Here is a 23,464-nt window from a genome sequence, read left to right as displayed (position 1 = left end):
ACACACGTGAACAGCCCCTTCTCGAACATTTTCCCTGCTACTGCCTTGCCATTCATTGCTCTTTATTTTGAAAGCCTAATATTACATCTGTTAGGAACCTGTCAGAGTCCAAAGCAGTTAGTCCCTCTTAGCAACCCAGGTGTGGACACCATTTTGCATTTATTCTGCACCTTTCATACAACAATTGGAAACAACCTCCATCCAAGTGAGCAATGGTCATCCCATTTGACGGGAACAGAACTTGAAGAGCCCGAGACATTCCCCGTTTCTCACACTAGTCCTGCATTTGGCTCATTAATCCGTCTCCAATAATAGAAGCCCTAAGAAGTGTGATATCCTCTAGACTCGAAGCTCAGTGTGGGCAGGGAATGGGTCTACCAACTCTGTTATACTGTACTCTCCCAAGTGCCTAGTAAGGTGCTCTGCACACAGTAAGTGCCTAATAAATACCTTTGATTGATTTGTCAAGTGCTTACTATGCACCAAGCACTGTACTAAGTACAGGGGTAGATGCAAGATAATCAGGTCAAACACAGTCAAGAGATGCTCTCCTAAAATCAACCTCAGGCTTTTGGACGTAGCATTTTCCTCTATCAAGCCTTCAATCGATTGTATTTATTGAGCACTTACTGGGTGCAAAGCACTGTACTAAATGCTAGGTAGACACATTTCCTGCCCACAGTGAGCTTACTCTCTAGAGGAAGTTTTGATCCAGCACCCGTGAATCTGTTCACTCCTTCTCAAACTTCTACCACCCCTAACATTTCCTCCTTTCACATTCCTAACTTTCTAATTATCCATTCCAGACCCACCATCCAAAGGTTATTCAAGTCCAGGGGGAGCAGGGGAACTGAATTCAAAAGGTCTCTCTCTGCCTCCTAGTGCCATCTTTTCACCTCTAGGAAAATTTCCTCCTGGGTCTTTTCTCAGAAACCACATTGGAAAGTAAGTACCGTTTCTTGAAAATGAGGAAATTCTGGTCCAATAAGAAGAAACACAGTGCGGTCTAGTCGACGGAGCACAGGCCTGAGAGTTAGAAGGCCCTGGATGCTACTCACGGCTCTTCCACTTCTCTGCTTTGTGACCTTGGTCAAGTCACTTCACTTCTCTGGCCTTCAGTCAACTTATCTGTAAAATGGGGATTAAGACTGTGAGCCCTACATGGGACAGGGACTGGCTCCAACCTGATTAACTTGTTTCTACCCTAGCTCTTGACACTTAGTAGGCACTATACAAACACTATATATATGTTTTAAAATTCACACAACTTGCAGAAAGTAACCTCCTTCAAGTACATCTTTTCATATATATATATACATATACATATATACATATACATATACATATATATGTATATGAAAAGATGTACTTGAAGGAGGTTACTTTCTGCAAGTTGTGTGAATTTTAAAACATTCATCCTTGGAACAAACTATGGATTAATGTTGAGCTAAGGCAAGGCAGTGTGTACTTTGTCCACGCTGGACTAGTCTTGTGGTTTGCTACCAAACTAAAATTCTTGTTGTTTGGTTTCTTTTGCATGGTTAAGTGAGCCTTCCTTTTTCAGATTTAAAATGATCAAACTATCCAGTGAAAAAACACATCATGACAAATTCATCATTCATCAGCACGTCTGCTGACTGCATTTCTCCAGAAATGATGTTGCTTGAAAAATGATTGAGAGTTGCCAATCCGTTTCAAATTTATCTGAACCAAAGTGGTTTTCTTAATGTAAATAAATGCTGTTAGAATCCAAAATGGGATTTGAATGTTCTGTCCCTGCAAGTGATCTTTTCTCTGAAATTTTTTTCCTCTCCTAAATTGCTCCTAAAAGTTTCTGCAGTCTTTTGTTTCTACGTATTTTAAGTAGTTGGAGCATGTTTCTGTATCTGAAGATAAGAATGAAAGATTCAGCTAGGTAAAGCGTTTTTGTTTTGGTTTCATCCGTCAGTCCTCCAGAAACAGATTTTTCATGCAGAACAGAGTAATCTGAGGACTGAGACTTCATATCACATTCTCCTCCTTCTTGTGGTTATGGCCCCTTATGGTGAAAGGAACATTTTCTGTGGTGGGGATAATTTATTTACGTAATTTATTTATATCAATGTCGGCCTCCCCCTCTAGACTGTAAGCTCACTGTGGGTAGGGAATGTGTCTATTATTATATCGTACTCTCCCAAGTGCTCTGCACTTGGTAAATAAATACGATCGAATGAATGAATGAATAGGGTGGGGGAACTCATACACACTCACACACACACACACACACACACACGTATGCACGCATGCACAAAAGGTGCCATGGGGGGGTAGACTGAGGAATTTGCTCACTAGCTTATCCAGATCTAAAAATGATCAAATGTTATTGCATGATGAAATAGTGCACTTTCACATAAGACTTGGTTGGACAATAGCTGGTGTAAAATGCAAAATCAGCGATAATATTGACAGGGATTAAGGCGAGTTGTTACTTAGCGTATTCAGACGAAGCCTAAAATGAAAAACCCTCAAACAATGCTTGCTATATTTCAGTGGAGGAAAAAAAAATCCTTCCTGACTTCAGCTGGCGATTGGTTTCTATCCTGAAGGCTGTGATGCCAGCAGATCAAGGCAACACACTCATATTTTCTATTAAGGTTCAGTGGCTCATTTAACAATTGGTCCATTTTAAAGCTCACGAACGTTTGAGTTCGACTTTTTAGAGAATCACGTCTGCCTTGGAAACGTGTGTCTTCAGAGGCCCCAAGTGAGCTATGCCTCTCTCCAGTGACCATTTTGCTGCCATTTTGAGTGAACGGTCTTAAGACGGAAGGTAGATGTGAAAAAGTCTTCCATTTTATGGGAGGAAAGCGATGGAGTGTTTTCTTGGGGCCATCTGATTAGTGTGAGCTCTGTTCTGTTTAAAATACAAATAGAAGGGAGGCTAAACGATTCTATTTTGAGCGGCTAAAGCAGAGATAAAGAATCTGAGGCACCGTGTCCTGTTTCATACTGTAATCATTCTTATCAGATGAGCACCTCTGGCTGCTCCTCCGAGCTCCATTGTGAGATCTGGGGGATTATCTCACAGATGGAAAGCTGGACTCTTAAGTTGGGTGTCCAAGGAGTGCTTTGTGAAAGCCACTTGTCAGTTTTGTTTCTAAATTTGCTTTGTGAGGGCGTAAGACGATAGATTTTGTTGGCCTTATTGGGGCATCAGGTAATAACAATAACGGTATTTATTAAGCATGAACTGTATGTCGGGCACTTTGCTAAGCACTGAGGTAGATTCAAGGTCATCTGAGCTGACACGGTCACGTGGGACTGGGAGGGAGAATAGGTATTAGATCCCCATTTGACAGATGAAGAAACTGAAGCACAGAGAAGTTAAGTGACATGCCCGAGGTCACACAGCAAGCGTGTGGCAAGCCAGGGGTCGGGGGGTGGGGGGAGACCGGACCTGAGGGCAAGGTTGTTTTCTCTCCGTCCTTCCCCCACCAACTCAGAAACTCAGAACAAATGCCATTTTCCTTGGAAATCAGAAGGCAATTTTCCCAGCACCTGATTTCCTCCTGATCCTTTTTTTTTTAACATGGTATTTGCTAAACATTGACTATAATAATTATGCTATTTGTTAAGCGCTTACTGTGTGCCAAGCACTGTACTAAGCGCTGGGATGGATACAGGCAAATTGGGTTGGACACAGTCCCCTGTCCCACGTGGGGCTCACAGTCTCAATCCCCATTTTACAGATGAGGCAACTGAGGCACAGAGAAGTGAAGTGACTTACCCACAGTCACCCAGCAGACAAGTGGCGGAGCCAGGATTAGAACTCGTGACCTTCTGACTGCCAGGGCCAGGCCGTAGCTACTCTGCCATGGTATTATGCGTCAAGCACTGGTTTAAGTTCTGGGGTAGATACGGGTTAATCAGGGTGCACAAAGTCCCTGTCCCACCTGGAGATCACAGTCCAAGTAGAAGGGGAATAGGTATTGAATCCCCATTTTACAGTTGGGGAACTGAGGCATAGAGCGGTTAAATGACTTGCCCATGGTCTCACACAGCGGGCAAGTGGCAGATTCAGAATCAGAACCCAAGTCCTCCGGTCCCCAGGCTTGTGCTCATTCCACTAGCCCACGCAGTTTCCCTTACATTTAGGCTTTTCGTTATTTATCATTTCGGGGCATTTTTTTAGTACCAGCCTGTTCAGAAAGCAACAGTTGGGAACTGCGGTAAGATTTCTGTGTAAGAGGTTCATAAGTTTTATAACAGCTTGCATCTCACACAGGATTTTTCATTTTAGCCACATTTCCGATTGGCCTCGGGGGACTGTGAAAACTACCAGTTTGAGGACCCGCCGCAGTCCCGTTTAAATCCCAAGTTATCTACAGAATTACTCAGATCAGAAAATCTCACACTTCACTATCTTTCTCTTCCTTTTAATAATGCAGCTCTGGAATCTTACGGAACTTCCATTTTGGGAACGTTATGGTATGACAGGCGAGTTTGTTCCGACACGAAAGGAAGCTAATTATTCTCTCTGGTGTCATCAGTAACCGACTTGTTTTTGCATCCAGCCATCCCTCCGCTCAAGGCTTGGCAGTGCTGATTGACTGAAAGTATCTCTCACAGCCTGTCATTGCTGATTAAATGCACGAGGCAAGGCCCAGCATCTTCCCAATCTGATTTAAATTGGTTCTGTATCATTATTCTATTTATTTTATTTTGTTAGTATGTTTGGCTTTGTTCTCTGTCTCCCCCTTTTAGACTGTGAGCCCACTGTTGGGTAGGGACTGTCTCTATATGTTGCCAATTTGTACTTCCCAAGCGCTTAGTACAGTGCTCTGCACATAGTAAGCGCTCAATAAATACGATTGATGATGATGATCATCATAGGGGCAAAGACATTCACCTAATAACAGTTTAAAACCAATTTGTTGAAACCCAAGCAGCAGATTCCTTTTGCAGTTGCATCTATGCAGTTACTTTTTTTTTTTTTTTTGTATTAAGTGCTTACTATGTGTCAGGCACTTTACTAAACTCTGAGGTGGATACAAGGCAATTGGGTTGGACACAGTCCACGTCCCATATGGGACTCAGCCTTAATCCCCATTTTACAGACGAGGTAACTGAGGCACAGAGAAGTGAAATGAGTTGCCCAAGATCCCGGAGCAGACAAATGGTGGAGCTGGGAATAGAAACCAGATCCTTCTGATTCCCAAGCCCGTGCTCTATCCAGGAGGCCACACTGCTTCGCTAATCCAATTTAATCCTGACGGAATCATGGGCCTTGACCAAAGGGAGGGTTTGTCTGCTTTGCAAAGTGTTAAGAAAGTGGTATCCGTGCAATGGGCACATTTCTGCTTCAAGACAGTTCTCTGAGGAAAGAGGAGAGAGTTAAGAGAAGAGGGCATTTTGTCGATCGTCAATGCTATCATTAGAAGAAACTGAAGTTAGATGAAAAATAGTGAGGGGAAACTGCATTCCAGGTTAAATCTCTCTGTCTCTTTCTCTCTCTCTCTTATCCCATAAGGGAAAGTGTCTCTGCACTGCTTTCTGCTTTGACCAGTCAATAAACCAGTCATATTTATTGATGCTTACTATGTGCAGAGAGCACTGTGCTAAGTGCTTGGGAGAGTACCACGTAGCAGAGAAGCAGTGTGGCCTAGTGGAAAGAGCATATGCCTGGGAGCCAGAGGAACCGGGTTCTAATCTCGGCTCTGCCGCTTGTCTGCTGGGTGACCCGGGGCAAGTCACTTCACTTCTCCGTGCCTCAGTTACCTCATCTAAAAAATTGGGATTAAGACTGTGAGCCCCATGTGGGACATGGACTGTGTCCAACCTGATGATCTCGTATGTACTCCATCACTCTTATGTACAGTGCCTGGCACACAGTAAGCAGTTAACAAATAACATGTGTTGGAGGCACATTCCCTGCCCACAAGGAGCAGAGGGGGAGATGGCCATGAAAATAAATTAGAGCTATATACATAAATGCCGGAAGGCTGAGGGGGTGCTGACTAAAATCCAAATACAACGGCGACGCAGAAGGGAGAGGAAGTAGGGAAAATGAGGGCCTAGACGACACTAGGAAAAGCCAAAGTCTCCGGTTGGACTATAATTTCCACTGAGTTTCTAGCAGGTCATAATGTTCCTCAAAGCAGAATATTGTCTCTCTAATGAAGTCAAATGAAAAAATAGTTGGTGCATAGGCATCCAAGATTCAGGCTGTGAGCCCACTGTTGGGTAGGGATGATATATGTTGCCAATTTGTACTTCCCAAGCCGTCACCAAAACCTGCCGGTCTCAGCTCCGCAACATTGCCAAGATCCGCCCTTTCCTCTCCATCCAAACCGCTACCCTGCTAATTCAAGCTCTCATCCTATCCCGTCTGGACTACTGCACTAGCCTTCTCTCTGATCTCCCATCCTCGTGTGTCTCTCCACTTCAATCCATACTTCATGCTGCTGCCCGGATTATCTTTGTCCAGAAACGCTCTGGACATATTACTCCCCTCCTCAAAAACCTCCAATGGCTACCGATCAATCTGCGCATCAGGCAGAAACTCCTCACCCAGGGCTTCAAGGCTGTCCATCCATCACCTCGCCCCCTCCTACCTCACCTCCCTTCTCTCCTTCTCCAGCCCAGCCCGCACCCTCCGCTCCTCCACCACTAATCTCCTCACTGTACCTCGCTCTCGCCTGTCCCGCCATCGACCCCCGGCCCACGTCATCCCCCGGGCCTGGAATGCCCTCCCTCTGCCCATCCGCCAAGCTAGCTCTCTTCCTCCCTTCAAGGCCCTGCTGAGAGCTCACCTCCTCCAGGAGGCCTTCCCAGACTGAGCCCCTTCTTTCCTCTCCCCCTCGTCCCCCTCTCCATCCCCCCGTCTTACCTCCTTCCCTTCCCCACAGCACCTGTATATATGTATATACGGTTGCACATATTTATTACTCTATTTATTTATTTATTTATTTTACTTGTACATTTCTATCCTACTTATTTTATTTTGTTGGTATGTTTGGTTCTGTTCTCTGTCTCCCCCTTTTAGACTGTGAGCCCACTGTTGGGTAGGGACTGTCTCTATGTGATGCCAATTTGTACTTCCCAAGCACTTAGTACAGTGCTCTGCACATAGTAAGCGCTCAATAAATACGATTGATTCCCAAGTGCTTAGTACAGTGCTCTGCACATAGTAAGCGCTCAATAAATACGATTGATGATCCAAGAGGCTTTGCACATTTTCTCAGTCCAAAGCCAACAGCTTTATTCATTTACCACTCCGTCCCTGCACTACTGAGCATGCCTCGTTTGGTTGGGTACTGCGTCGGACCGAACATTCACTGAACCAAACATGTTCCATCTTTCTGCTGCCTCCCTCCGCCGTTAGATCCCTCTCCTCACTCAGTAGTGCGCCACACCAAGTGATCAGTAAATCCGATCGATCGATTGCTGCCAGAGCCACTGCGAGCTAACGGCCCTTACCATCACCAAGCATTCTCCCAGATCTCAATAAAGCCAGGGAGGGCAGCCCTAGCCATTCTGCTTTGTAGGGAATGAGAAAATGTGTTCTGTATTTGCAGTGTGAAGAGGGACTGGGGAGACAGGTGACTCCCAACTAGGGCAAGCAGTGTGAACTAGTGGATAGAGCACAGGCCCGAGAGTCAGGAGGACCTGAGTCCTGAAACTGGCTCCATCACTTGTATACTGTGTGACCTTGGGCAAGTCGCTTCACTTCTCTGGGCCTCAGTTGCCTCATCTGTAAAATGAGGATTAAGGCTGTGAGTCCCGTGTGAGACGGACTGTGTCCGACCCAATCAATCAATCAATCGTATTTATTGAGCGCTTACTATCTGCAGAGCACTGTACTAAGCGCTTGGGAAGTCCAAGTTGGCAACATATAGAGACAGTCCCTACCCAGCAGTGGGCTCACAGTCTAAAAGGGGGAGACAGAGAACAAAACCAAACATACTGACAAAATAAATAGAATAGATATGTATAAGTAAAATAAATAAATAGAATAATAAATATGTACAAACATATATACAGGTGCTGTGGGGAAGGGAAGGAGGTAAGATGAGGGGGATGGAGAGGGGGACGAGGGGGAGAGGACTGCCTTGTGTCTACCCCAGCGCTTAGAATAGTGCCTGTCGCACAGTAAGCACTTAACAAGTACCCCAAAAAAAGAGAATGGGGCAGAGGGGCAAGAAGACAGACAAAGGGCAAGGATAATAATAATAATAATAATGATAATGGCATTTATTAAGCGCATACTATGTGCAAAGCACTGTTCTAAGTGTTGCGGAGGTTACAAGGTGATCAGGTTGTCCCATGGGGGGCTCACAGTCTTCATCCCCATTTTACTGAGAGACAGAGAAGGTAAGTGACTTGCCCAAAGTCACACAGCTGACAGTTGGCGGAGCCGGGATTTGAACCCCTGACCTCTGACTCCAAAGCCTGTGCTCTTTCCACAGAGCCACGCTGCTTCTCATATGGGCAAAGGGAAAAAGTGGAGAAAAAAGAAGATTCATGAGGCCACTAATCCTTTTTAGTTCAGTAGGATGAATAATGATATTAGCAGACGGTCGGGAACAGTAATCACGTTAATATTTAGAAACAAGGATTATGGTATTTGCCCTGGCATTTATAAAAATGTAAAGCAAAATAGAGTTTTTGATTATTATTTGTTTTGGACAGGGAACATGTCTGCTAATTATGTTGTACTCTCCCAAATGCTTAGTACAGTGGGCTGCACATAGTAAGTGCTCGATAAATATGATTGATTATTACTATTGTACTCCTTAGGCGTTTACTATGTGTCAAGCACCGTTCTAAATCCTGGAATATATACAAGTTAATCAGGTTGGACACAGTCCATGTCCCACTTTGGGGGAGTCACGGTCTACAAGAGGAAGGAGAACAGGTATTTAATCCCCATTTTACAGTTAAGGAGCTGAGGTACAGAGACGTTCAGTGGCTTGCCCAGGGTCACACAGCAAGCAGTTGTCAGAGCAGGGCCCTCTCTTTCTGCTTGGCTGTAATTATCAAAAGAAATGTGATGCCTGTGGTATCTCAGCCAAAATCATAGTATTTTAGATAACACAGTTTGGTGATCACAGAGTCTTAAATGCCTACAAATCATCCCGCTCCAGATTAAGTCCAGGTCTTCCAATTCAACCGAACATTATTTGCAATCATTAAAGGGAGACTTCATAAACAGAATTAGACCAACTTAAACTCACACTGTAGGAAATCATGTTGTCCTAAGTCTGTGAAGGTTAGCAACACATCATCAGTAACGGTGCGTGAAAGGAAGGATGTTTTAATAGGAATCATAACTTCTCAGTTGATGGGTGCACAGTGTCGTAGATAGGATGTTTATTTAGAAGCCAATAAATTGTTCAGTGGCTCTGTCCTTAAAACTTACGGAGAAATTTAAATTCAAATGCATTTTATGTTTGTTTCAGCAGCAGCAGTCGTGGTAATAGTACTTATTAAGCACTTACTGTGTGCAGAGCACTGGGGAGAAATAAAGAGGTGGGAATGATCTTACTTGTACATATCTATTCTATTTATTTTATTTTGTTAGTATGTTTGGTTTTGTTCTCTGTCTCCCCCTTCTAGACTGTGAGCCCGCTGTTGGGTAGGGACTGTCTCTATGTGTTGCCGACTTGTACTTCCCAAGCGCTTAGTACAGTGCTCTGCACACAGTAAGCGCTCAATAAATACGATCGATCGATTGATTGATTGATTGAATTACACCTAGTTCCCCCTTTGTGGGGGTCTCAGAACCTAAAAATGGGGAAAGGGGCTGTCAAGGCATATGGGGAGAGATAAAACAGTAAAGCAACATAAAGACAGGAAGAGAGATCAGTTGACTACCATGGCTAAGCTTGGGTTGCACTAAGCTCAGGCTAACAAATATGCCATCTAATACTGCTACTGAATTAGTATCTTAGGTCTTTGGGACAAGGAATTTGGTCTTTCACTTCATCATCATCATCAATCGTATTTATTGAGCGCTTACTATGTGCAGAGCACTGTACTAAGCACTTGGGAAGTACAAATTGGCAACATATAGAGACAGTCCCTACCCGACAGTGGGCTCACAGTCTAATTCTAATTGATTGCATTTCATCAGAAACTTACAGTGACACAGGACTTCTGACTAGGTTAAGTAAATAGTAGATCTTAATTGGGTGAAAGGGGTTATAGGCACTTGAAGAACTTGATATTCGCCACCCAAAGCTCCATAGTGCTTAGGTCTGCGTCTGGAATTTATGAAAATGTCGGCCTCCCTGCCTAAATCAATCAATCAATCGTACTTATTGAGCACTTACTGTGTGCAGAGCACTGTACTAAGCGCTTGGGAAGTACAAGTTGGCAACAGGAGCCTAAACTGTTGGCTCCTGGTGGGCAGACAGCATGTCTACCAGCTTTGTGGTAATGTACTCTCCCAAGTGCTCTGCCCGCAGTAAGCACTCAGTAAATACCATGGCTTGATTTAATTGATTGAAAGATTTCAGTTATTTTTATTATAATTTTCAACGTTAAGCCTCATTAATAATAATAATAATGATGATGATGATGGCACTTATTAAGTGCTTACTATGTGCAAAGCACTGTTCTAAGCGCTGGGGAGGTTACAAGGTGATTTGGTTGTCCCACAAGGGGCTCACAACCTCAATCCCCATTTTACAGATGAGAGAACTGAGGCTCGGAGAAGTGAAGTGACTTGCCCAAAGTCACACAGCTGACAATGGGTGGAGCCAGGATTTGACCCCATGACCTCTGACTCCAAAGCCTGTGCTCTTTCCACTGAGCCACGCTACTTCTCATTTGTTTCACTTTCCACAGTATAAACACCTTATTGTGCTGCCACGTCAGAGATGGAAGAAATTCAGAAAGTAAAGGGGAGGGAGTTTGACTGACTTTTTAAAATTTTTAGTTTACTGCAGGAAGATTTGACTCATGGCTTTTGTAGGAGACAACTTTACCAACCAGAAACATATTAAGGGAGCGGAGGTACTCAAACATTTGCCATGGCAAGGCAATTAGAGAGAAAAAGGCATTTCTTTCTCACTGATCTTTTCAGTCTCTGTTTCAAATGACATCTGTGGAAAAAAAGGAAGATCAATCAATCATATATTGAGCACTTCGTGTGAGCAGGGCACTGTACTAAGTGCCTCGGAGAGTACTATGTAACAGATTTGGTAGAAACATTCCCTGACCACAGTAAGCTTACAGGTTAGAGGGTGAGACAGGCATTTATATGAATAAGGTATGGATATGTACATAAGTTCTGTGGGGCTGGGGAGAAAATCAGGGGGACACAGAAGGGAGTGGGAGAAGAGGAAATGAGGGCTTAGTCAGGGAAGGCCTCTTGGAGGAGATGGGCCTTCAATAAGGCTTTGAAGGTGGGGAGAGTCATTGTCTGTCGGACTTGAAGAAGGAAGGCATTCCAGGCCAGAGGAAAAAAGATAAAATGCCTCACCCCCATAAGAGGAGAGAGAGAAGAGAGTGATAAAAATGAAAAATTTGTCGACTCCTCACCACAGCTTTTACGCGTAAGCAGGAAAGTACTTTCTACCCTCAAATCTGTGGTTGTAGTTTTTAAATCGAGGTCCCATCCCTGGGGTGCAATGTTTTAATGACATTTCTGTTATTTTTTAGACTCTGGGGATAATCCAACACGGAAGGGAATAGTCAATTTACATTTTAGTTCAGTGAAGGCAAGTGAAGAGATAAGTGGTTAATTTAAAAATGGTCCATTTCCCTAAGGCCTAAATATACGATGATGACGACGAATAAGGTAAAATACCAGTCTCTCTTGTCCTCAGTAGGGATAGAAGATTATTTAAAATCTGGAGTTGCAAAAGCTTCAGAGAAATGCACTGTTATCCAAATTAGCCAACGTGGATAGAGTGAAAGACTAACAAGTGTGACAAATTTGAAATTAACTATGTATCTGGGAAAATCTGCTATTGTGTTCCCGAAAAAGTGTAATTATAAGATGTACTGACTTCGGTAGATCTCTCGATTTAAATATTGACTTGTTTATTTTGTGAACCCGGGAAAGTGACGTTCCTGAAGATTATCAACATTTTCCAGTTGATAGTGAACAGAGAAATGGTAGGAAATAACATCTCATGCAGGGTCTAGTGAAAGCCACCCTCTAGTACAGCTTAATATGCGTAATGTTCTGGAAGCTAATGTTCCGGTAATAAAGAGACTTTTCTATATTTGGATAAATTCAGATGGCACAAATTCCAAAATGTGTGCCTCAGACTGGAGCTCATTTCAAGATGAAACCCTTGGATAAATCATGAGAAAAGCAATCAGCTTTGCTCTAATGGGCTTCCTAGACAAGTCAGTCTCACTTCAGCGTTCTGGTGATGGAAACGGTGATGACATTACTGTTCTAAAAACTCCTGGCACGTGGATAGCCCAGAAGTCAGATGGAACTAGAAGCATCCTCTGGTTCCCTATCTTCAGACAGAAGAAAAACTGTCTACACTGAAATGCAGAAGGTGAAACCAGGGAAATCCAAGTGTGAGGGTGACACTGAAGGGAGAGGGAGTAGGGGAAATGAGGGGGAAGGCCTCTTGGAGAAGATGTGATTTTCATAAGGCTTTGGAGGGGAGAGAGTGATCTTCTACTGTACAAGACGGGTGAGTTTATTGGATGTCGTACTCTCCCGGGTACTTAGTGCAGTGCTCCGCTCACGGTAAGCGCTCAATAAATGCAGCTGATTGACTGACCGCCTGTTTGATGCTGAAGGTGGCCTCCCGGGTGTCACCGCCCTCTTCAATCAATCAATCGATCGTATTTATTGAGAGCTCACTGTGTGCAGAGCACTGTACTAAGCGCTTGGGAAGTACAAGTTGGCAACATATAGAGACAGTCCCTACCCAACAGTGGGCTCACAGCCTGGAAGGGCTCACTCTTGCGTTCTTTCCCTCAGGTTCCTCCAATCCTCCTGGATAAGCAGTTCTCGGAATTTACCCCCGACATCACCCCCATCATCTTGGCGGCCCACACCAACAACTACGAGATCATAAAGCTGCTCGTGCAGAAGGGCGTGTCGGTCCCCCGGCCCCACGAGGTCCGCTGCAACTGCGTGGAGTGCGTGTCCAGCTCGGACGTGGACAGCCTGCGCCACTCGCGCTCCCGGCTCAACATCTACAAGGCCCTGGCCAGCCCGTCGCTCATCGCCTTGTCCAGCGAGGACCCCTTCCTCACCGCCTTTCAGCTGAGCTGGGAGCTGCAGGAGCTGAGCAAGGTGGAGAACGAGTTCAAGTCGGAGTACGAAGAGCTGTCCCGGCAGTGCAAGCAGTTCGCCAAGGATCTGCTGGACCAGACCCGCAGCTCCAGGGAGCTGGAGATCATCCTGAACTACCGGGACGACAGCAGCCTGATCGAAGACCAGAGCGGAAACGATCTCGCCCGGCTGAAGCTGGCCATTAAGTATCGGCAGAAAGAGGTCAGTGTCCCCCTCGCTGAATGGCCTCGGAGGCTTCAGTTGGTTAGGACGGGGGGTGTGGGGGAAGAGGATAATAATAATAATAATAATAATAATGATGGCGTTCGTTAAGCGCTTACTATGTGCTAAGAGCTGGGTGGATCGCGTTTGAATTGCGCCTTGGCTGCATACCTCCTTCCCTTCCCCACAGCACCTGTATATACGTATATATGTTTGTACCTATTTATTACTCTATTTATTTTACTTGTACATATCTATTCTATTTATTTTATTTTGTTAGTATGTTTGGTTTTGTTCTCTGTCTCCCCCTTTTAGACTGTGAGCCCACTGTTGGGTAGGGACTGTTTCTATATGTTGCCAACTTGGACTTCCCAAGCGCTTAGTACAGTGCTCTGCACACAGTAAGCGCTCAATAAATACGATTGATGATGATGATGATGATGATCTTGGGCAAGTCACTTCACCTCTCTGGGCCTCAGTTTCTTCATCTGTAAGATGGAGTTTAAGTACCCACTCATTGTCGTATTTATTGACTGCTTGCCATGTGCCACTCAAGACGGTGAGCCCCTTGCGGGACGGGGACTCTATCTAACCCGATTTACTTGTATCCAGCCCAATGCTTAGTACAGTGCCCGTCATCCCCCGGGCCTGGAATGCCCCCAATCCCTCTGCCCATCCGCCAAGGTAGCTCTCTTCCTCCCTTCAAGGCCCTGCTGAGAGCTCACCTCCTCCAGGAGGCCTTCCCAGACTGAGCCCCTTCCTTCCTTTCCCCCTCGTCCCCCTCTCCATCCCCCCCATCTTACCTCCTTCCCTTCCCCACAGCACCTGTATATATGTATATATGTTTGTACATATTTATTACTCTATTTATTTATTTTACTTGTACATATCTATTCTATTTATTTTATTTTGTTAGTATGTTTGGTTTTGTTGTCTGTCTTCCCCTTTTAGACTGTGAGCCCACTGTTGGGTAGGGACTGTCTCTATATGTTGCCAATTTGGACTTCCCAAGTGCCTAGTACAGTGCTCTGCACATAGTAAGCGCTCAATAAATACGATTGATGATGATGATGATGATGGCACATAGTAAGCACTTAAGTAGTGACTTGCCTAAGGTCACACAGCAGGTAAGTGGCAGAGCAGGAATTAGAACACAGGGCTCTGTCCATCAGGCCACACTGCCTCCCCACTGTGCGACACCATCTCACCAAACCACATTTTTACAAGGGAGAAACTATCCCATAGGCAGAGGTGGGTTCTTCCCAATTCTGTTTCCTTAATCGTTGACTGTTCTATAATGCCAAGAAGGTTGACACATTTTAAATTCAGTCTGTTGCCCTCATTTGTATCCCTTGAAACGGGCAATCTTGCTTTATAGGTAAGACTTTCAGATTCATTTAGCCGAAGCTGCCTGCAAAAAAATTTGATTTGGTATTTTCTAGTGAACTCCTGCATTTTAAATGCAGTTCTGATTTAGCACATTCATCTTGCATCCTAGCTGCTTAATTTAAGTTTTCCTAATTTTAGTCTTAACAAGTTTCATGTAGCTGAAAGTGTCGGTTCTTGGGTGAGGTCCCTGTAGAATTTTTTGTCTAATTGAGTTGCATTATTTCAGCTGATTACCTTTCGTAGAGTTCCTCAGAGGGCAGACATTTGAAAGATTCCCACTTCAATGGGTTTGATTCTAAATGGGGATGGTTTCCTGTCTTCTATCAATGCCTAAAAATATGGTGGAATTAACCGTCCTGCCAACTGATTTCTGCAGTGTTGCAGGGAGAAGGGGGATGGGGGTAGTTGAATGTGTAGACCTGTCACTGAGGATTAGCGCCTATTGGATTTGAGTTTGAGGAGGTCCTGTCTGTTTTTTGAGATTACCTCTTGGTATCCCAGTCTCTTTCCCAGCCTTCTCCTTGCTTCTCCCTTTTGTCCCCTCACTCTTTTTCCAAGTACAGCCTAATTGAAGTACACACTAGTGGAAGATTCCCCTCTCTCCCTGCTCGATCCCCAGCTCAATCCTCAATCTCTGAGTGGCAGAGAAACAGATTGCATCTTTTTCTGTAGAAGCCCCTGCCGCTCGCCGGCTATTCTTTCTTGCCTTCCTGCAGCAAGTTAATCTTGTTTTTTTTTGGTGGGTTTTTTTCCTCTCCAAAGTCCAGCCAACAGGCTCTTCCCAGAGCGAGCAGGCGCGCTGCAAAAAGCCCTAAGGAGCCCTGAAATGTTTCAGTTCCATCAGCCTCTGTTTACCTCCTTGCGTGGTTTTGCATCCTCCACTGTGTTTGAGGTTTCAGGTCTTCTACTGCTCCCCTTCACCATCCTAAATTCTCCCCCTGATCCCCACTTACCTTCCTTCAGTGGCACAGGAGGACAGGCTAAACATCTTAAAGGGACAGTACTATAGTTTCCTGTTGGAGAAGCAGTGTGGCTTAGTGGATAGAGCATGGGACTGGTTGTCAGGAGGACCTGGGTTCTAATCCCAGCTCTGCCACGTATCTGCTGGGGGACCTTGGACAAGTCACTTCCCTTCTTTGGGCCTCAGTTCCCCCATCTGTAAAATGGGGATTAAGACCTTGAGCCCGATTTGGGACAGGGACTGTGTCCAACCTGATTAACTTGTGTCTTCCCCAGGTCTTACTGTAATCAGGCATCAGTTCTTGGTGTGACTTTGTCAGGTCACTACGCATTTAAGTGATCTTTTCGTTGATAGAATTGGATGCCCGAAACTCTAGAGCTCCTTTACAGTTAATTGAATGATATGTAACATCATTCCTTTACTTCATTTCTGACCTACTAGTTCAGTTATTTCACTGAGCAAGTCCTGAAGGGTATACGATCTCTGGTGTAACTTGATGAGTTTTTAACTGTTCTTTTGGTAAGCTGTGAATTTCAAGGCTTACGGAACATAAGTAATGGAAGATCGAAAAGGTATTTCATACTCCTGGAATCCCAAGGGCAACTCTTACCCATTTTTACAAACAACTACAAAAAGAACATAATCAGCCATCAGCCAACCTAGATTCCCCATTATTTCAGCCTGTCCTTCACGGATGGAAGTTCTCATCAAAATAAGTCATCTGGCTCAAATTCAAATTCAGACTCCCTTTCGACAAAAGTCTTGTTCAAAGCTGCTTTAACGTATCGAAAACAAAGTGGAAATCAAAAAACAATAGAGGAAACTACCAAAGTTGAAAAACATCAAAGTGGATTTGAGCACCTCTTCCCTTTTCAAAATAAAGAGCCTTTATTCGAGGCTTCAAAAATGTAACAACAAATGCCATTCACAAAAACTCACACCTTGGCCCATCACTTCACATGTCTGCAAAGTCGTTACAAAGTCCGACATCCCGTGGTGTTATATCCATACAGGTGTGCCTTGTGGGGAGACTCTTTGCTGATTCTTGACTAGTGTTCTGTCCAAAATGCATAATGATAACCTGTGTTACAGAAAAACTGACTGCACTGGGATCTTTCGCCTTGTCTCTTAAAGATGGCACCTTTGAGATCCTATGATAACACTGATCCACGTATATCAAAAAGTAGCTTGGGTGAGCATTTAAATAGTGAGGCATTTTTATTCTTACAGATCTTGGTACGATATGCCCTTAGATACATAGAGGCTTTATCTTTTTTCATTGTCCTCCCTGTGGTAATGTCTTCCTCAGCAGTTGTAACTATTTCTCTTTCCTCACTAGAGTGTAAACTCCTTAAGGGCAGGGAATAATAAGCATTTTAATGGTGATACTTCTTTAGTGCCCAGTATGTATCAAGCACTGTACTAAGTACTGGAGAAATCACAAGATAAGTAGGTCGGACACAGTCCCTGTCCCACAAGTGTAATCCCGACTCCACCAGTTGGCAGCTGTGTGACTTTGGGCAAGCCACTTAACTTCTCTGTGCCTTAGTTACCTCAGCTGTAAAATGGGGATTAAGACTGTGAGCCCCACGTGGGACAACCTGATAACCTTGTATCTCCCCCAGCACTTAGAACAGTTCTTGGCACATAGTAAGCGCTTAATAAAAAAAAAAAAAGGGAGAAGGAGCCCACATATTTAATCTATATTCTAGAGATGATGGAACTGAGGCACAGAGAAGTTAAGTGGCTTGCCCGAGGTCACCCAGCAGACAGGTGGTGGAGCTGAGATTAGAACCCAGGCCTGTACTCTGTCCATTAGGACATGTTGCTTTTTTTTTTTTCACCTAGTAAAGGGCGATAGAGAGGCATTCATCCATTCAGTCGTATTTATTGAGTACTTACTGTGTACAGAGCACTATACTTAGCGCCTGGGCAAGTACAGACTAGTGGTTAGAGCACGGGCCTGAGAAGGACCTGAGTTCTAAAAACGGTTCTGTCACTTGTTTTCTGTATGACTTGGGCAAGTCACTTAACTTCTCTGGGCCTCAGTTTCCTCATCTGTAAAATGGGGATTACAACTGAGCCACTTGGGAGAGTACAATATGATAGAGTTGGTAGACCCCATCCTTGCCCCCAAGGATTTACTAGATCGTAAATCTAGTGTCATTAGGAGCAACAGAGGTAGGAAGATGGTGGCTCAGGAAAACTCCATTCAGTCAATTCAGTTATATTTATTGAGCGCTCACTGGGTTAAAAGCACTGTACTAAGGGCTTGGGAGAGTACACTATAGCATCAGACACATTCCCTGCCCACAATGAGCTCGCAGTCTAGAGGGGGAGACAAACATTAATATAAACAAATGAATAGATACATAAGTTACAGATATATACAGATATATGCATATGTGCTGTGGGGAAGAGGAGATTTTCCCATGACATCTTCCCCCTCTCATCTTCCCCTCACTTCTCCCCATATCTACCCTTCTCTTTCCCTTCCTTCAATCTTGTTCTCTCTCCCCCCACTCTTCCCTTTTCCCTTTCCTCTTCCCCTTCTCTTTTCCTTTTTTTTGACATCTTCCCTCTCTCATCTTCCCCTCACTTCTCCCCATATCTACCCTTCTCTTTCCCTTTCTTCAATCTTGTTCTGTCTCCCCCCCACTCTTCCCTTTCCTCTTCCCCTTGTCTTTTCCTTGTTTTTTTTTCCATTTTATGTCTCTCCCTATTCCCCTCTTGCAGGATCTCCCCGTCCTCTGTTTCTCTGCTTTTCCCTTTTTAGGTTCACTCAGTAAGACCTCGTCTTGGCTCTAATCCTCCAAGGGCTTGTTTGGTTCTCTCAATTTCTTTTGTTGTATGGTCATTTCACAATCCATCATCCCGGACTACTGATCCGGCCTTATCTCAGCTGCTTGCCATTGCTGCGCTCTGAAGATTAAGTTTAGTTTTTCCCACCTTTTTTTTTCTGTTAACCCAAAATGTCCAAATGCTCCTGTCTCAAAGACAGCACCTGAAATTGATGGAAAAACAGAAATCTAGCCTGCATCTAGTGATCCAGGAGTGAGACAATACTCAGGTAAACAATATCAAGAAAAGAAAAGGAGTTTTAAGCGATTGGGAGATAAATAGGGATGTTTTTAAATAACCGTGATGAGGCAAGTGCCTTTGGAAACTAAAAAAAATCAATTCTGAGCCAAACCTCCATTTTCTTACGGACTTTATCTCTAATGTTCTTGGCTAAAACTGCGTGATGTAGTTTGCTACTCTATCTAGCCATCATCAGTGTGCTGCCTAGATAGAAAAATCCCATGAGAGCCCTCAGAGGTTTATCTTTGATGAAAATATTTGGTGGTTGTGTAGGAATTTCAAGATTCAGCCTTTTGCAGATATACCGTGAGTTCAATGTGCTTTCCTGTTTCTGCCAAGGAATGGCATACCATTTCATCGTTCTTCAGGGGACTGGGCTTCCTGAAAACAGGTGTCAGCAAATGGCTGCTTCTGTGTGACAGATTTCAGTACTCGGAAGAGTTTCCTAGAGATTCAGGGGTGGCCCCTTTTCCAGGTTCCTTGTCATGTCCTTAGCATGACCTGATGCCGAATAAAGTAGGAACTGTTACTTAGATGGTGACGACGGGGGGGAGGAACCGACCCAACACATTTGCAATTTTGACACAACCGACTGTACCACTGAGTTGTCACAGGTTGGATCTTACCCACTTCTAAGGATAGCCACATCCCTCATTTCTTTTTCTCCCACTCCCTTCTGCATTACTACTGCACTGGGATTTGCCCCTTTATTCTCCCAACCTTCCCTCTCACAGCACTCATTTACATATCTGTTAATTTATTTATCTTAATGACTGTCTCCCCCTCTAGACTGTAAACCCCGGGGCAAGGACAGTATCTACCAACGCTGTTATTTTTGTACTCTCCCAAGCACTTAGGACAGTGCATACAGTAAAGGTGCAATAAAAAGCAGCGTGGCTCAGTGGAAAGAGCATGGGCTTTGGAGTCAGAGGTCATGGGTTCAAATCCCGGCTCCGCCACTTGTCCGCTGTGTGACTTTGGGCAAGTCACTTAACTTCTCTGGGCCTCAGTGACCTCATCCGTAAAATGGGGATTAAGACTGTGAGCCCCCCGTGGGACAACCTGATCACCTTGTAACCTCCCCAGTGCTTACCACAGTGCTCTGCATATAGTAAGTGCTTAACAAATACCATCATTATTATTATTATTATTAAATGGGATTGATTCATTGATACAGTATGGAGAACTGTTTCTGGATTGCAGTTAAAATCACATCTGTTGAAGGAATGCATTGAAAATGAACAAGAGTGAATAGGGGTTGGTGCCAAACAGGCTGATGGGTTTATCCCAGAAAAGCCCCAATTCCAGGATATTTGTAGAGTTTCCTAAAATAACCCACAGTCCCCTACAAAATGCGGGGTCTGCCCTGGCTAAAGAGCTGATAAGTTTGACCTAGCAGCATGCGGTACCTTGCGAGTCTTCCTAATTCCAACTTAACCAATTGTCTGCTGTGTGAGCTTGGGCAGGACACTTAACTTCTCTGTGCCTGTTACCTCATCTGTAAAATGGGGATTAAGACTGTAGTCCCCATGTGGGACATAGACTGTGTCCAACCTGCTTAGCTTGTTTCTACCCCAGCACTTAGTACAGTGTGTGGCGCATAGTAAGTGATTAACAAATACCATAAAAAAAAAAAATTATGGCCAACCAGGTTACAGGAATTCATCATGGAAGGAACAAATGGAAAGTATAGGTTGTTCAATGTCTAGAGAATGATGAACCTGAAGTGAAAATGAGATTCATTTGGAAAGAACAAATCCTTCCATACAGCTTGATTACTTTTCCACCAAATTAAGAACTGAAGGACCCAGTTGGGAGTATCAGTTTTATACTGTATCCTATCATCCAGTAAAGTGCACCACAAACTGTTAAATGCAGAAGGTATTTTAATTGCTGTATTTACATACACCAAAATTGCACTAACTTAATTGGAGATCAGTTTGTTCCACATTTTTGGACAACATCAGATCGCAAAAACTCATGTTCTTTTATGGATAGCTTGATTAATTATTGTCACACAAAGAGTCTTCAACTTGTTGATATACAAAAAAGTCACTTTAAAAGTGAATCCACACATAATAATAATAGTAATACTCATGGTATTTGTTAAGCGCTTACTGTGTGCCAGCCACTGTACTAAGCACTGGGGTGGATACAGGCAATTCTGGTTGGACACAGTCCCTGTCCCACATGGGACTCACAGTCTTAATCCCCATTTTACAGTTGAGGTCACTGAGGCACAGAGAAGTTAAATGACTCGCCCAAGGTCATACAGCAGACACGTGGTGGAGCTGGGATTCGAACCCAGATCCTTCTGATTACCAGGCTTGGGCTCTAGCCACTAGACCACATTGCTCTAGCTGCCTTTGCTGTACTTAATTTCTAGAGAACGATACCAAATGATCCTGCTACAAGTAGATTACTAGTATTTATATAGAGTACTCTGTAGTTTATAGAAAGACTGAAGTGTAAATATTTTAAAAAATAATGTATTTAAAGGATTAGGATGACCTGGGGTTGTTCCACGCTGTGAAAGCCTTACTTATATGGGCTAAACGAGAATATATTTAGTATACATTACGTCCAGGACATTTGTTAATTTTCAAACAGTTGGTCTCAGTCCAACTAACCCAAGGCCTCCACGTAGAATTGATCCAGGGTGGCTGAGTCCGAGAGAGCCTGGTGGAATGAAATTGGGAATGCACTACGGTTCCTCGGGGACAGCCCAAATAACGATGAATTTGTTAAGCGGGGTGAAAGATTAATCTATATTAATCATTATGGTATCTGTTAAGCGCTTACTATGTGCCAGTCACTGTACAATGTGCCGGTGGAGAGACAAGATAATCGGGTCGGATACAGTCCCTGTCCCAATGGGGCTCACGGCCTCAGTCCATATTTTATAGATGAGGTAACTGAGGCCCAGAGAAGTGACGTGACTTGCCCAAGATCACACAGCAGAGCCGGGATTAGGACCTTTTGGCTCCCAGGACCATGCTCTCTCTACTTCACCATGCTGTTTCTCACATCTTTAATCTTTAATCACATCTTTAATCACATCTCACATCACATCTCTGTCTCCCCCTTTTAGACTGTGAGCCCACTGTTGGGTAGGGACTGTCTCTATATGTTGCCAATTTGCACTTCCCAAGCGCTTAGTACAGTGCTCTGCACATAGTAAGCGCTCAATAAATACGACATGATGATGATGATCTTTAAGCACATCTGTCTGTCTTAGGGAATTTTTGACTGATTCTCGAATATAAAGGCACTGATATAAAAAATGGGGACCGAACATTTGACTGAATGTGGGGGTTTGGTGGATGTAGAAATATGGACCCCATATTATCACTGGAACCTAGAATAATCCCTTTACTGTTCTCTGATCCCCAGTGTGAGTTATCTGTGGGCAACAGGTAAACATAAGCAGAGTATCTTAGGGAAAAAAATTGATGAAATTTGCCCAGGGGAGAATTCACAATTCCATCTCTTTGCCAGACTGCATACTGTGGATTTCAGCTGTGTGGGGTTTTGAGCAGCTACTGTTCAAGTTCAACTTTGCAAAACCAGATCCACTGCGTTTGGTGTCTGAATAACAGAAGAATGAGGAGGAGCCCGCTAATTCTGTTTCCAACCTGATAGTAATGTCTGAGTTGTTTGCAGTATAATTCCAAATTAGTTTAGGGTTACTGAAGACAGCCAAGTAGGTCTTTTTGTTGAAAATCTCAAAGTGAACATATCGTTCCAAGTGAACATATCTTATGGCCTTGTGTTTCAAGCAGCCAGTACAGTGTGTTGCTCCTTGGGGGCACTCAACAAATAGCATTGCTACTTTAATTTGCTGAAATGGGAAATGCAAAAATGAGTTTATTCCAGTTGTTAGAAAACACGTTCTCTCCCGCACTACCTTTCAATGGAACAGTTCAAAGCTAGAAGGGGAAAAATTTTGAGAACATTTTGTTCCATTTAGAGGTAGGAAATTACAGGGTTTGTAAGGTTTGGCCAGTAGGATCGGCTAATCGTTCCCGAATGCTTTCGAATGCCCATGGATTCACAGTAGGGCAAATAACTTTGAGAACAAACTGCTCTATGCTATTTGACAAGTGTAATAATACATTCATTCTAAAAGCCCAAGGCACTTTTTTTTTTTGCAATCCCCAGAGACTGAATTTGTATTCACATCAGTATTCTGAATGGTATATTGAGGCAGCATTTCGTGAGACCGTATCAGCTTGCTCGATCAATTGATGGATGGCTAATTAACACTCAAAATCGCTGAAAACATTGAAAAGCAAAAGGACATGTGGGTATCTGACCGAGTTTCTACAGCCATCGAGTCACCTAGTGAATGGTGGTCTCCTCCGTATGGTGCCATTAAAGCAAGGAAAAGTGCAGACCATAATTGGAGGAGGAGACCTTTCTTTCTTCCTTTTTTTTTTTAAAAAAAGAACAGATTATTCAGCTTCTGACTCTTTGAAACCTGTGTGTTTAGTCTAGGTGGTGCAAGAATGACTTTCAAGGTTGGGTATCTGCCACCCTAGCTCCTGTTTCTCCACAATCTCAGACATATTTTTTAA

The 23,464-nt window shown here is 43.9% G+C and overlaps 1 protein-coding gene across 2 annotated transcripts in view; it reads left to right on the top strand.

Moving 5' to 3' along the window:
• Window positions 1–23,464, top strand: part of TRPC4 (transient receptor potential cation channel subfamily C member 4) — a 69,672-nt gene that overhangs the window by 9,648 nt on the left and 36,560 nt on the right. Inside the window, exon 2 of one of the 2 annotated variants that reach the window (XM_038761776.1) lies at window positions 12,938–13,456. In XM_038761776.1, coding sequence (XP_038617704.1) covers window positions 12,938–13,456 — 519 coding nt within the window. Of the gene's footprint in view, window positions 1–12,937; window positions 13,457–23,464 lie in introns of those variants that run through there. The other variant, XM_038761777.1, reaches the window with a different exon arrangement.

The sequence above is a fragment of the Tachyglossus aculeatus genome, chromosome 20 (assembly GCF_015852505.1).
Source record: "Tachyglossus aculeatus isolate mTacAcu1 chromosome 20, mTacAcu1.pri, whole genome shotgun sequence".
In the NCBI taxonomy this organism is placed as follows: Eukaryota; Metazoa; Chordata; class Mammalia; order Monotremata; family Tachyglossidae; genus Tachyglossus; species Tachyglossus aculeatus.
The sequence above is the reverse complement of the archived record's forward strand: the minus strand, read 5'-3'. Positions and strand labels throughout refer to the sequence as shown.